The 14889-nt window shown below is 44.4% G+C and overlaps 1 protein-coding gene across 3 annotated transcripts in view; it reads right to left on the minus strand.

The window, feature by feature from the left end:
• Nucleotides 1–1295: 1295 nt before the first annotated feature.
• The window catches only part of ARHGEF12 (Rho guanine nucleotide exchange factor 12), a 103163-nt gene continuing 89569 nt past the window's right edge, over nucleotides 1296–14889 (minus strand). For 2 of the 3 annotated variants that reach the window (XM_084611961.1, XM_084611960.1), the window contains 4 exons: nucleotides 11613–12095; nucleotides 7366–7676; nucleotides 6462–6534; nucleotides 1296–5658 (listed from right to left, as the gene is read on the minus strand). In XM_084611961.1, coding sequence (XP_084468087.1) covers nucleotides 5648–5658; nucleotides 6462–6534; nucleotides 7366–7676; nucleotides 11613–12095 — 878 coding nt within the window. In that variant the 3' untranslated portion in view covers nucleotides 1296–5647. The remainder of the gene's footprint in view (nucleotides 5659–6461; nucleotides 6535–7365; nucleotides 7677–11612; nucleotides 12096–14889) is intronic. The other variant, XM_084611962.1, reaches the window with a different exon arrangement.

Consider the following 14889-nt stretch of genomic DNA (forward strand, 5'->3'; position numbering starts at 1 on the left):
AAATGTTATACTCACTCCATTAAAGCTTCAGGCAATTTTAAAGGCTCAGAGACTAGAATTCACTGGAACGAACAGAAATAGGTCACTTAACAACAAGTTGGCGTTTAAGTCTTATCAGGAACTGTGTGGGGTACAGACCACCCAGCCATAAAAAGGCATACAAATGCAGAGTGGGGTTGGAATATCCGTCACTATCAGCAGGGGGTACTTGTATGGGGTCGAGGGTTCAGGGGTACTAAGTGTCAAGTGAAAAAAGTGTTAAGGGTTAGGAAGTGTGGAGAATAAAAAAGAAAGCGTTGCTAGTAAAAGCTATGGGGCATTTATACCAAACCGATTATTTGAGAGCAAAGTGGGACACAAGCAAACAAACCCAATCTAACCATATGCTCTGAAAAGGGGGAGAGAATCAAGTGATCTTGCTGGCATTGTGGAACATTTACAGAGTGAGGAGTGTGCTACAGATACCATAGACAGCCCAGGGGATTCAATGGAAATGGGATTCAAAGCCCAGGGGAATCAATGGAAAGATTCTGACACACTTCCAAGGCGTTTGGATCAGGCCCATGGTAATAAAGGATCTTTGACCACAGACATCAGCAGAAGACATACAAAATGAAGTGCACTGATGGCAGATGCTGAGACAGGATCTAGCAGGAGAGAGATTTTGGTATCTGAAAATATTACTTACACTGTATTGCTTACAAGTTTAGGGTGAAGGTGAGATAAAGAAGGCGTCAGGAGTGAAGGCGAACTCACTGAACACAAGAAAGTAATTCACTTTTCTATGGAATTCACACTTATTTCTATGGAACCAGCAGGGGACACTTCCTGTATGGAGCAGACATGCTGGCAGCTCAGTGGGAGAGAAGGACTGTCTGGAACTAGAGTGCCACATCAGACTTCTTAGCATGACCAGGCTTTGAAAGCATTCTCTCTTACCAGAACAGTGGCATACCCTTCTCCAGATGGCAAGGGTGCACACCACGTCTAGGCATAGGTTAGTTGGAGCAGGATTGCTAAACTGTCACAGATACCAACAGGGGGCTCTGCAGGGAAGAGCTACTAATCAATAAGAACAATAGTGTTAACTGTGAGAAAGAATCCACTCCCCAAGCAATTGCATCAATGGACTCCGATAGGTTATTTGTACCAAATAAAAGCTTGCACTGTCCATCAAGTTTTCTCTTTGGAACAGTCTGTCCTGCCAAGCTCCAGGCAATAAAAAAAACCCAAACAAAAAGCAGCCAGTTAAGGACTTGGTTCCTTTAAGCTTATTTAATGATATTTGAATGCTTAAATTTTCTATTTTCCAGCTCCTGAAAACAGAAATACTTTTAAAATGACCAATATTTAATTCCCAAAACATACAACCTTATCCGCTAAGTCATAAAAGAGCTATTTTACAAACATACAACAATAGAGTCTTTTCTTAGACATTCAAACATGATCAGTAAAAATACAAGATTATTAATAAAGATATTTTTGTATTTTTTTTTTAAAGAATATTTCCAGATTTTTTTTCCTTCTTCTCTTTAAAGTAAATCTCTGTTAAGAGTACATGATTGTATGGTGTACAAAGAAAACAAAAATATTCTAGTAGGAAGAGAGTTCCAAAAGACTTAATTCAAAATAAAACCAGTGTTGGCTGCAGTATCCCTTTTGCAGTACATCTGCTGATCAGCTGGCACCTGGAAAAGAAAAGGGATTTCTTGGGGGAGCCCAGGGAGCAAAGGCAATACCAATTACCCTCAGCACTGAAACTCTAATCAAGGATCACCTACACAGGTAACTGAGACACCTTTTCTAGCCAAAGGGGCACAGTTTCTGTAAGAGTCAGTGAGTATCTACATTTTATAGATGATGTGTTTCTATTGGAAACACTGAAACTAGGCAGAGGGATGTGGTGTAAAAGCGGACGAGGGTATCTAGGCTACTCAGGCCCTTGGGTTTTCACACCTGATCCTCCTTTCTGATCCTGCCCCTTGGATGTTTTAATCTCCTCTCCCTACAGAGAAAGCCAGAGAGAGAAACCTGAGCAAATGTGGCCTAAATAGCATTGCCATTTGTATCACTCCCCTTTTTGTGGGACAAGACACTGTTACAAACACACACAACCCAATTCTTTCTAGCCCTACGAACTAGATCCCATAACACTAGATGAACACACTTCTCAGAAGGGACTGCAGGGTGCATTGTAGCAACCTTTCCTCACTCTCAAGATGAGAAACCCTGGGTCATCTTTTTATTTAGAAAAAGGCAGGCTCATGTCAGAGAACACAGTGCCCTGCTGTCCAATCTGAACAAGGGAACGTACAATCACAGGCCAGGTCATCTTGTGCTGGACTGGAAACTGGAATTTACAGAAGGGATAACCCATGGCTACTGAAGAAAATAAAAATGAGAACTGAAAAGTGCATCTGAACATCAGCCCCCCACCCCACTTCAAAATGAACCATGCCTGGGGTCTGCGATACAGTAGATGTGCTAGGGAATGAAATGGAATCCCAGTGATTTCGGTCACGGTGCTGGGGAAATGAAGGATCCCTTATCCCTCACCAAGGAATAATGCCCTTAACATGAGATTGATCAATATGGAAAAACAAGTAGGACCAAGAACAACACAGCACGTCATTTCACTTCCCATAAAGCTGGGTCTACGTAGTGTACCTTTCTTTGCTAGCTCAAGAAGATCCCCAGTATCTCTTCGATGCCACTCCTATCAGCCAAATCATCCCGAAGATTCAAGTGTCACCACCACTACCACAGCTGAGAATGGGACAGTCAACATTTCCCCCTATACCTCTGGAGAGCTTGCTGAGATAATAGTCCATCCCACCTCCCGCTGGACTAAAGGCTATGGCTAAGTTAGCGTTTTAGGGGAACTCTCTCACCCCTGCAGCTCCGGCGATGGTAACCTGAGTTCAAGTCTAGATGACACGCTAAGGTCAATTTCTACACTCTACCTTCACGAGCCCTTCCACCACCACCCCCTCTGGTGGAGCTGCACTGACGCTAATAGAGTGGTGGGGGATTTCTCCCCAAATGCTAGCGCACGTAAGGCAGAGGAGTCAGACAAGCCAGGACATGGAACTGCAGACCATTCCCCACTAGGCCATCATTACACACTTATCTCTCCGCTGCTTATGAAGCATGCTGCTCATCACGAACGTTAGGCTTCCTGCACCTAGTAAGGAGGCTGGAGATCTCAGGACTTGGCCTTGAGTGATAATGGCCAAGAGCTTGGCCATGATGCTCTCCTAGAGCCCTGCATTTGGACAACGGGGCTCAACTCTGTTTATTAAATGCAGCCCAAAGTAGGGAAGGGTCTACGCTCAAGCACGGCTTGGACAGCTCGGGAAATGTGTTATAAAGGCTATAGCAACTGCTCCAATTCATGCAGCAGGAAAATCAACTCTTCCATCCATCCCTGGAAGAGACACATGCTGATAAAGAGAAGAGGCTGGGGGGGGGAAGAAACAGTAGCTCTAAAACGAAAATGGCATCAAAAACTAAGCTTGGCCATGGACCAAGAGATCTTTGGGGCAGGACTGGGTAAAAGGGACACTCCACACAGCGTCAGGCACCATTTGTTACAACGGTTTAATTTCTGGGTTCATTAGAGCAAGTCTAGATGTTTAAAACTAACAGAACCATATGGCTGGGGCTGAGCTCCTGCCTGTCTGACACTGGAAGCTCTTATCTGATGCTGATCATATGTTCATACAGGTGTAACACAGGAGCCCCTAGCTTGGCACCAGTGAGATGCCACTGCCAGTCCAGAAGGTACATTTGGGCTTGCGTTGGGAACTTGGGGAATCCTGCTGGTGAAGTGCTCCATGCACTTGGCTTCTGCAAGGGAATCCTCCCTGCTCTCCAATGGCCCCAACTCATAAAGTGGATCCAAAATCATCTCAGTTCAACTGATAACCTGGATAAGGTTTCTCTTAAGGAAAAGGACAAGAACTGGATTTTGCTTCACAGGAGTGGAAAAGCACTTTTGATCCTCTGTCATTAGCTACAGGGAAAATGGAGCAGGGAGAATGATCTTTCCACTGACCAAAGATATTCTCCACACGTCATGGTCCATGCAGTAATGCACACCTTTCTTGTAATGGTTCTAAGAGGGTAAGACGATTGACTGGTTTGGCATACTATTCAATTCCGGTTGGCAAAATAGTCTAAACCTTGGGTACCCGGTGCAGAAAGAATGCGTCATGCATATTTTAAATGAGCAGTTTGTGATTCCAGAAGTTTGAGAGGCTAAGAGAACGTCCTGAACCAACTGTCCCATAGCAGGTAGTGCCCATCCTAGTACCAATTTCAGAGCAGGCACTATCAATAACCAGTCTGGATGTCCAGTGCTAGTTCTGTTATCAGCTTGCATTTTGCAGGGTCAGTCTGGAATGAAGTCCAACAGAAAACTGTTGGAACTGGCCTATGGGAAGTGCTAGAGAATCGGGTCTGGTTCCAGCAGTTCTGCCTTCTCTGCAATGCACCTATCTGTTCCAATCTGAGAGCACTTTGGTACAATCAGTGCAAAAAACAAAAGCAAAAAACCCCCAATAAAAACAAACACCCCTCACCCCCCATGAAACTCAGCAAGACACACCTCCAGGTACTAACATTTACTGGCCCTATAATCAGCAGTACCTGTGGCTAACTCAAATGGCAGCCAACATTCATTCAGTAGTGATTTAGTGAGACACCCCCACCTGCCCCACATTTCTAGGTTTGCATTTTTTCCTGCTTGATCCGGTGAACAGTTACACAAGTGCTGGAGCTCCAAATATTGTTTATCGCTTTAAATAGGAGACAATTATCAAGGCCAACATAAAGTCAAGAAAAAAAAATTAAACCCAACTTTCTCCTCTCCCTGTCCGATCCCCCAGTCAATGAAGGAGACCACCAAGGGGAAAAATGGTTTGCTAATTTCAAGTGCCTGGCTATTTAGTGCATGGAGAATTCTCATTGCACATGAGCTACGAAGAACAGGCATTCGCTCCAAATGGAGCCAGTCCACAGGCTGTTGAATGTAGCCCGTTCCCACCAAAGGTCATCAGAACACCTTTGCAAATAACTCTGCGTGCGGCAGTTGGGTTGCCAGCAGGGAGCTTGGAGTCCAATCCAGTGAAATCAAGACACAAAATACACCCCTCCCCCCCTTCTCAGATCTGAACTTTGCTTCTGGAGCAGTGGGATCCAGAGTGCACTAGATTTCAAGGGCTAGAACTGTCACTACCCAATTAAAACAAAAGCAAATAAAAAAATTAAAATGTGCTTTTGATACATGGAATGAAGTCAAATAAATACATTGATTTTTTAAATGTCTAAATACATTTTTATATCCTACACCCAAAGCTCTGTACATTTGGTTTGGTTATTTTTGTTGTTGTTCTGAATCAAAAACAAAAATTTCCGGTAGCAAGAGGAGGAGGAGGAGGAGAGAATGGAAGAGACTCCCCCACTGACAATCTAGTGCAGATGCCCCACAGAGAAAGCACCCCATCCCCACTCTGCTAGAGCATGGTTAGCACTTGGATGGTCCACAGACAGAACGCTCTTGTCTCAGAGTCCGCATGAAAGCTAGTAGGCGCTGATGTGAGGCTGATGCTCTCATCCAATTTTCAGCCACTTCCAGAAAACGTGACTAACTTTTGTCTGAAAAGGAAAGAGATGCAAGGGGAAAAACAGGCCACAAGAGAAGTAAGCATCACCAACCCTTCAAAACACACAGCCAGTTCAGACAGAACTGTCTGCAGGGATAACTTATGTGCCACAGTTGACTTGGAGAACACATCTGCAGGCATCACAGGGATCTGCTCAAACCAAATTTAAAGGGAGCTGTGATGGCTCCTTTATGCAGTGTCAATGGTGTGCATGGGGCTTTACACACAAAAGTAAGCGGGCTCTTACAATCTAACTCACAAGAATGGCCATACTGGGTCAGAGCAAAGGTCCATCTTGCCCAGTATCCTGTCTTCCGACCATGGCCAATACCAGGTGCTTCAGAGGAAATGAACAGAACAGGTAATCACCAAGTGATCCATCCACTGTCGTCCACTCCCAGCTTCTGGCAAACAGAGGCTAGGGATACCATCCCAGCCCATCCTAATAGCCGTAACTCATCTGACTTCAGTCCCTAAATTAATCCAAACCCCTTTGAAAGACAAGCCCAACACCTTATTCATGGGCTTGCAGTGGGGAAAAGGAAAGTGGGGGAGAGAGATGCCTCCAACTTCACACATCCTCAGAGAGGGCAATACATGATCAGCAGATTTATGATGTGAAACCAGCAGCTTCCAAAAGGCTGAAGCCATAATGACATCTCTCAAGGCTTTTGTTTGAAAGATTAATAACCGGCTTTGTTCATTGTCCTTGGTGCCAGAATTCAACGATATTTTAACATACATTACCATTTAGAAAGAGCCACTGGGAGAAGGGATGAGGTGCTGTTCACATACCTGAATGCTCATCTGTGGGGGCTGAGCCAGCCAGCCTTTGGCGAAGGAGAGTGGTGTAATTTTCCTCAACTTCCTGAAAGACAAAACCCATGTGGCCCTTTATTTCTGTTCCTAATGAACCTCTAGAGAGCTCTTCTCTTGGAATAGGAAACATTTTAGTGGAGCTGATCGAATTGTAATTACACATCACTAAACACATTCCATCGCCAGTTCTCAAACCATCACTAGCACGGTGAGAAGTTCCTCCATCAGGGAAAAGTCTATGCAATTCTTTACTCCTTTTGGATCTTGGTTACATTAGAACTAAGCAAGGCAGTCTGCTATTGCCACAATGAGCTGGCACGTCTCAATGAACAGTACTACAGGCCCCATTTCTTTGGACGCTCTGGCTGTGAGGACTAAGAATAACCCTTCAGATGGGACAGAGAATCCCCAGAATGCAGGGAAAGTGACTTGGAAATTAGTGGGTTTTAAATACTTACTATTGGCACAAAGGAGGTTTTGACTCTGTTTTTACATTAGCATCAAGAAGTGATAACTGGGTAAGCATTTTCAGGTCAGTTATTCATATTCCCCAGGCGATGGGTCCACCTCCCCGCTCCCCATTTTTGCAGCCTTATTCTAACACCCACAAAATTAATTTCCACTTCTCATAACTTTGGAGAACTGTCTGCATCTCCAAATTGTCTGCAACTACATATATTTAACATATGCCCATATTTAGATAGAGCTCCTGGTTTCTCCTGTCCCTTCACTAGAGATCATCCAAGGATACATATACACACTCGGCTCTTATCACACAAGCACCTGTATTCACAACCCTGTACTTTTCCTGGTTTGCATTCTTCCCCCAAATTAAAAACAGTGAAGGTGAAATCTTAATTCAAATAAAAATGTGTTGTACCTTTAAGTGTTCAAGGTCAGCCTCTATCTTCTGAATGTACTGCATCATTTGGACACGCGACTCTACGGAGAAGTGGGGGCTTGGTGCATCGGAGCACAATTCGTCCGCTGGCCCCCAGCGCGAGGCCATGAATTCCTCGGCAAACGGGGAGCTCCCTTCATCAGACTGGGCATCTCGTGGGGAAATCAGCTGCTGGTGTGCTGAGTCCAAAGAGGAGCGGCCCGCAGCGCACTGTAGAACTAGGGAGGACACGTCCTCATCTGTAGAGCTCTCCTGCACGGTTCCATACCCATCAAGGATCAAATAATTTCCTGTTAAGAGAACAGCTTTGTACTAGCACCACCAGGTCACCAAAATCGCCAAGGGTCACTGAACTAGAGACACAATTTAATTGGGCTTTAAAAAAGGTAAGCGATGAAAGCTTCATCTCTTGTCATGTTTTAAAACAGACTAGATAAAGCATCAGAGCCCAGCCCTGAACTGGTTTGGACTAGACTGGTTCTGAACGGGGAACACTAGAGGTGTACGTAGGGTCTGTTTGAGAACCATAGCATTAGATAACCCAATAGGGTTTTTCTATCTCTTGTTCTGTGTTTCTCTCATAAGAAGGTATCTTCAGAATATTCATATGCATGCTACTAAATACAACAATGGAATCCATGCTCGCCAGCAATCATACTGCTGGGTGTTTAACTGGCCTTCACTATTCAGTTTCAGAGATATTTTCTGCTAGGTTACACTCAAATTTAGATTGTTAATAAAAGGTTCTATAAAGTAGGCAGTATTATTAATAGACATAACGGGACATCAATTTTTTAAAAAGGCTCCAGAGTTGACTGTGGCAATTACAAGCCAGTAAGCCCGACTTCAGCATCAGGCACATTGGTTGAAACTATAGTAAAAGAACAGAATAATCAGACACAAATGAACACAATGTCCTGGGGAAGAGTCAACACCTTTTGTAAAGGGAAATCATGCCACACCAATCTGAATTTTTAAGGGGATCAACAAACATTGATCCACTGGATATAGTGTGCTTGGACTTTCAGAAAGCCTTTGATAAGATCCCTCACCAAGGCTCTTTAGCAAAGTAAGGAGCCATGGGATTAGAGGGAAGGTTCTCTCATGGACAAGTAACTGGTTAAAAGATAGGAAACAAAGGGCAGGAATAAGTGGTCAGTTTTCACAATGGTGAGAGGTAAATAGCAGGGTCCACCAAGGATCTATACTGGGACCTGTGCTGTTCAACATATTCATCAATGATTCAGAAAAAGGGGTAAGCAGTGAGGTGGCAAAGTTTGCAGATGATACAAAATTATTCAAGATAGTTAAATCCAAGGCTGACTGCGAAGAGTTACAAAGGGATCTCACAAAACTGGGTGACTGGCCAACAAAATGACAGATGAAATTCAACACAGATACACATTAAGTAATGCACACTAGGAAGTATAATCTCAACTGTCCATACAAAATGATGAAGTTTAAATTAGCTGTTGTTACCACTCAAGAGATCATGGAGCCATTGTGGATAGTTCTCTGAAAACATCTGTTCAATATGCATTAGCAGTCAAAAAAGCTGAGAGAGAGTGTGTAGGAACCATTCGGAAAGGGATAGATAATAAGACAGTAAATATCATAATGCCATGATATAAACCCATGGTACGCCCACACCTTGAATACTGCATGCAGTTCTGGGTGCCCCATCTCAAAAAAGATCTATTAGAATTGGAAAAGATACAGACAAGGGCAACAAAAAGATTGGGGTGTGAAACAGCTTCCACAGGAGGAGAGATTTAAAAGCCTAGGATAGTTCAGCTTGGAAAAGATGACTGAAGGGGGTATGATCGAGGTCTATAAAATCATGACTGGTGGGGAGAAAGTGAGTACGGACGTGTTATTTACCCCTTCACATCACACACAAACCAAGGGTCAGTCATCCAATGAAATTCAGAGGCAGCAGATTTAAACAAACAGAGAGAAGTCCTTCTTCACACAAAACACAGTCAACTTGTGGAACTCGTTGCCAGGGGATGCTGTTAAAAGGTCAAAAGTATAACTTGGTTCAAAAAAGAATCAGAAGTTCATGGAGGATAGGTCCATCAATGGCTATTAGCCAAGATAGTCAGGAATACAGGGATGCATGCTCCAGTGTCCCTAAACATCTGGCTGCTAGAAGCTGGGACTGGACAACAGGGGATGGATCACTTGATAAATTGCCCTGTTCTGTTCACTTCTTCTGAAGCATCTGGCTCCGGCTGCTGCTGGAAGCCAGGCTACTGGGCTAGATGGGCCATTGGTTTGATCCAATATGACCAATCTTATGATCTTAACTATTTTCACGATTTGCATGTGCCACTGGAATTTTGTCCTTAATTTCTCTGCAGTGTTGCAGCTATGAAAACCAGAAGCAGAAATTGACCAGAATAGGTCAATCTAGTTTCAAAGTCCCTGCTTAGTTAAGCAAACAGTACAAGTGAAAAAAAAAAATTAGATTTTTGAAGATGTTGGATCACTTTTAATAATTTAAAGTGTTTTAACACCACAGAAAAGAAGGGAATATGATTTTCAATTTATAACTGGATGGCATCATTCAGACAGTCAGAAACAAGTTTATCACACAAAGTCCAATTTTTTAAATGAAGCAGTTATGGATAAGGTGTTCCAAGTCTGACAGCTGCTTGCACTGCAACATGCACATGACAAATTAACTGCATCTTCATCCATTCAGGGCAGCACCACTACTTCATTTGCACAGCAGGATCACAGGGCCATCCATCAGAGCCCCTGAAAAGCTCCAGGAAAGCCCGTGCAGCTGCCACCTTTGACTACCATTCTAGCGAGGCCCAAGCGCATACGTCCTCTCTGCATGGCTAAAAAAAGATCTGTTTTGAGCTGCCGTTCAGGAAACCATTACTTTATATATTGATATGTAAACAAGAAAAGCTTTTAAGAGCTTCAGACCTGGCGACAGGTAGTCTGTGGAGACTATTACCAAGCAAAGCCCAAACTGGAGAAAGTTCCTTTTTGAAGCTCAAGCAAGAGAAACCAAACCAGTGGCCGTAGAGTGGCACATCTCACACAACTGTAAAATCCCCCCACACAGTTATCCCCAGGGATCACACATTTAAAGCGACAACACTGTATATGTTGCATTGTTGAGACTCCTTGTAGAGCACCAAACCATCATCCCTATGTTACTTTGGAAACAAAATGTTTTGTCTCCATATTTGTATGCATCAACAGGAGACACAGATAACGAGACATTCTAGTCCACAGATGATTTCTGTAGGTGATCCAGAAGGATCTCTGTGTACATATAATCATACCTCATAGGTTATTTCTATACAACCAGGGGTGTAATCTGCAGCTTGCGTAGACGTTCCTGTGATAACTTTAAGCTAACTCACTACAAACAGCAGTGAAGACACAGCGGCATGGGCTTCAGGCAAGAGCTGTACAAGGCAGCCTAACCCCCTGGGTACATACACACTTTGCTAGCCTACACTGACGCCGGCACCCTCACTTGTACGTGTAGAGCGTTAGCTAGATTACAAATTACATCCCCAGTTGCAGGGCAGAATGTAGCAGAGTCAGAACTTTGGGTGTATGGCGGAAAAACAGTTCAGGAAGCGATACATCCAAGGAGAAGGTTATTTTGGAAGTTTGGGCATGCAGTCAAGTCCCCACGGTGTTCTGGAGAGAGACAGAGGGTTGATAATGGGAAACAAGGATATGTTGCCAGACTTTTGGGAGAGGAGTTATGCACCACCACTTGATGGGAGTCTAAAGTGGGAGACTGGGAGGATACAGCTTTGGAGAGGTCCTTGGATGCTGTATGCAGACTGTAATGGAACACTCTCCCTTTTGATGCACATGGGCAAGACCCAGGAATTCTCAATTTCTTCAGCTGTAGCCTACGATAAGCTATTAACTTAGCAGTATCTCAGTCTCTCTTAATTAGCCACCCTTTAGGGTGTTGAGGTAATCATTTAGTTCATGTCTGTACATCACTTTTGAAGTGTAGAGCACTAGCTGTTTTGATACATCCAACGCTAAAAGGACTTCTAAAAACCAGAAGAGCTACGTTTAAGTGTCCTGTACTGAGTCAGTGAGGGAGATTCTACCAGGAAAGCATAATTGTGCTTTTTTAAAATCACATATTTCCTATTCATTTCTGGTCTCTGAACACAATCAAGTCTCTGGCATTTGAGCTGGACTGGCCGTAACTTAAAGTGGGATATGCTCACCTGAGATCCGTAAGTGCACCTCCTCATCCTCCTTCCTCTCCATTACTTCACCTTCCAATGGACTCTCATCGCTGTGGGCCTCACGAGCATCAAAGAAGTGCTCTCCGCTGTCATCAGCACCCACCCCTTCCAGCTCCGGGGTAGGGGTCTCCAGGTTCATGCTCACATGATCCATTACTAAATTGTTACTAGACCTGGTGTCTCTAGACCCCAGCTGCACAGCATCCAGTGGAGCTGGAAACTCGGTTGAAGTCCAGAGACCATAACAAGCTGCGGATTCACTAGTTCCTGTTCCGGGAGGCCTCTGGTCTGTTCCAGGCTGCTGCATCTTGTCACCAGAATGCCGTAGTCCATGCTGGATCCCACTCTCTGCCTGGGCCCCCCGGGAAATGGCCCTATACCTGGGAAAACATCGCCAGTCTTCAAGGGTCCCCTTCTCAGGCATGCCCAGCTGCTGCACCAACAACTGCTTCAGCAAGCCCACTGAAAGGAAAGGAAACACAGAACCTTCACTGAACTGTATAAGCTGTCTCCGCTGTACACTCAATGAAATGGATGTTATGATGCCTCTTTCTGAAAGAGTTCACTCTATGACCAGCTCTCTCACGGTTACAGTTGCCAAGGCAGGGAGAGAAGTACACAGAATTGGTGGGAGCACTGTTATACTACTTTGTGCCTTATATCACAGGATCTCAAATCATTTCACAAAGGTGAATAAGTACCGTAGTATTATCCCCAGTTCAACAATGGGGAAACTAAGGCACAGACTGGTTAGTAGCTTAGCTAAATCATCCAGCAAGTCAGTGGAAATCATGAGGAGAACCCAAATCCCCTGACCTCCAGTCCCAACTGCTATATAATGCCAGTAATGCTGAGGCTAAAGGTGTATTGGGAATGTTCAAGTTATCAGAACATTAACATCACAGGTTGAAGCAAAGATCCTGCTGCAGATTCAAGGGAAATGACCTTTCCATGGCATAACCTTCTAGTTCTGCAAGTTCACACAAACATTCAGAATCTCTATATTATATGGGAGATTCTTATTTGGTCTTTGTCCTATGATGCTTTAGTTCTTACTCAAACCACAACACTTAAGAACAAACAGGTATAATGCAATCCAAGTGCTTCATGTAGCTATAACTTCCCACTCGCATAACACCCACATTTTGAGAAATGCTATCAGTTCCTAAAACAAAGCAGCCACTCAGTTGAATGGAAGGTACTTGCAGAAACATGAAGTGACCCATTACTATTGCTAGAGGGCTTCTCACTAAATCTTAGCAGTCAGGACAGACCTTAGGTCACTGATGTGAGATAACACCCCCCCCCCCCCCCCAAAATGAGCTTCCATTAACAATCTAAGAGCCCAAGCACTAGAAATACTTGAAAGCCCCCAGCCCTAGAACAATGCTTTGAATTCTGTAAAAATCTGATATAAATATGGATCAAAAGACCCAGGATAACCTGTTAGACTGAAGAGACCTGTGGAGAGGGATGAGGCAAGGAACTCAGTCAAACCATGTGTATACCTTGAGCTAAGAGGGCCAATAAAGAAGTGATATAGACCACTCCCAGTAGCACAGTTCAGTTTTATTTAGAGGCACCACATCTATCTCAGAGTTACTAGGGAAGCATGTTTGTGTGTCACCTGAACATCAAGACGACAGCTCAGAGATCATATTTAGGAACAAAGTAATGACCATACTGGATCAGATCAGTGGTCTGGGTAGTCCTGTCTCTGACACAGGACAATATCAGACTGGTGCAAGTGCTGGAGGAACCAACCAGGGGCGGAGCTCTTCTTGACTTGCTGCTCACAAACCGGGAAGAATTAGTAGGGGAAGCAAAAGTGGATGGGAATCTGGGAGGCAGTGACCATGAGATGATCAAGTTCAGGATCCTGACACAAGGAAGAAAGGAAAGCAGCAGAATGCAGACCCTGGATTTCAGAAAAGCAGACTGACTCCCTCCGGGAACTGATGGGCAAGATCCCCTGGGAGAACAACATGAGGGGGAAAGGAGTCCAGGAGAGCTGGCTGTATTTTAAAGAATCCTTATTGAGGTACAGGGACAAACCATCCCAATGTGTAGAAAGAATAGTAAATATGGCAGGCGACCAGCTTGGCTTAACAGTGAAATCCTTGCTGATGTTAAATACAAAAAAGAAGCTTACAAGAAGTGGAAGACTGGACAAACAACTAGGGATGGGTATAAAAATATTGCTCGGGCATGCAGGAGTGAAATCAGGAAGGCCAAATCACACCTGGAGTTGCAGCTAGCAAAAGACGTTAAGAGTAACAAGAAGGGTTTCTTCAGGTATGTTAGCAACAAGAAGAAAGTCAAGGAAAATGTGGGCCCCTTACTGAATAAGGGAGGCAACCTAGTGACAGAGGATGTGGAAAAAGCTAATGTACTCAATGCTTTTTTTGCCTCTGTCTTCACGAACAAGTCCCAGACTACTGCACTGGGCAGCACAGCATGGGGAGGAGGTGACCAGCCCTCTGTGGAGAAAGAAGTGGTTCAGAACTATTTAGAAAACCTGGATGTGCACAAGACCATGGGGCCAGATGCGTTGCTTCCGAGAGTGCTAAAGGAGTTGGCGGATGTGATTGCAGAGCCATTGGCCATTATCTTTGAAAACTCATGGCGATCGGGGGAAGTCCCGGACGACTGGAAAAAGGCTAATGTAGTGCCAATCTTTAAAAAAGGGAAGAAGTAGGATCCTGGGAACTACAGGCCAGTCAGCCTCACCTCAGTCCCTGGAAAAGTCATGGAGCAGGTCCTCAAGGAATCAATGCTGAAGCACTTAGAGGAGAGGAAAGTGATCAGGAACAGTCAGCATGGATTCACCAAGGGCAAGTCATGCCTGATTAATCTAATTGCTTTCTATGACGAGCTAACTGGCTCTGTGGATGAGGGGAAAGCGGTGGACGTGTTGTTCCTTGACTTTAGCAAAGCTTTTGACACCGTCTCCCACAGTATTCTTGCCAGCAAGTTGAAGAAGTATGGGCTGGATGAATGGACTATAAGGTGGATAGAAAGCTGGCTAGATTGTCGGGCTCAACGGGTAGTGATCAATGGCTCCATGTCTAGTTGGCAGCCGGTATCAAGTGGAGTGCCCCAAGGGTCGGTCCTCGGGCCGGTTTTGTTCAATATCTTCATAAATGATCTGGAGGATGGGGTGGATTGCACCCTCAGCAAGTTTGCAAATGACACTAAACTGGGAGGAGAGGTAGACACGCTGGAGGGTAGGGATAGGATACAGAGGGACCTAGAC

This window comes from Lepidochelys olivacea (assembly GCF_965140295.1).
Source record: "Lepidochelys olivacea isolate rLepOli2 genome assembly, chromosome: 22".
In the NCBI taxonomy this organism is placed as follows: Eukaryota; Metazoa; Chordata; order Testudines; family Cheloniidae; genus Lepidochelys; species Lepidochelys olivacea.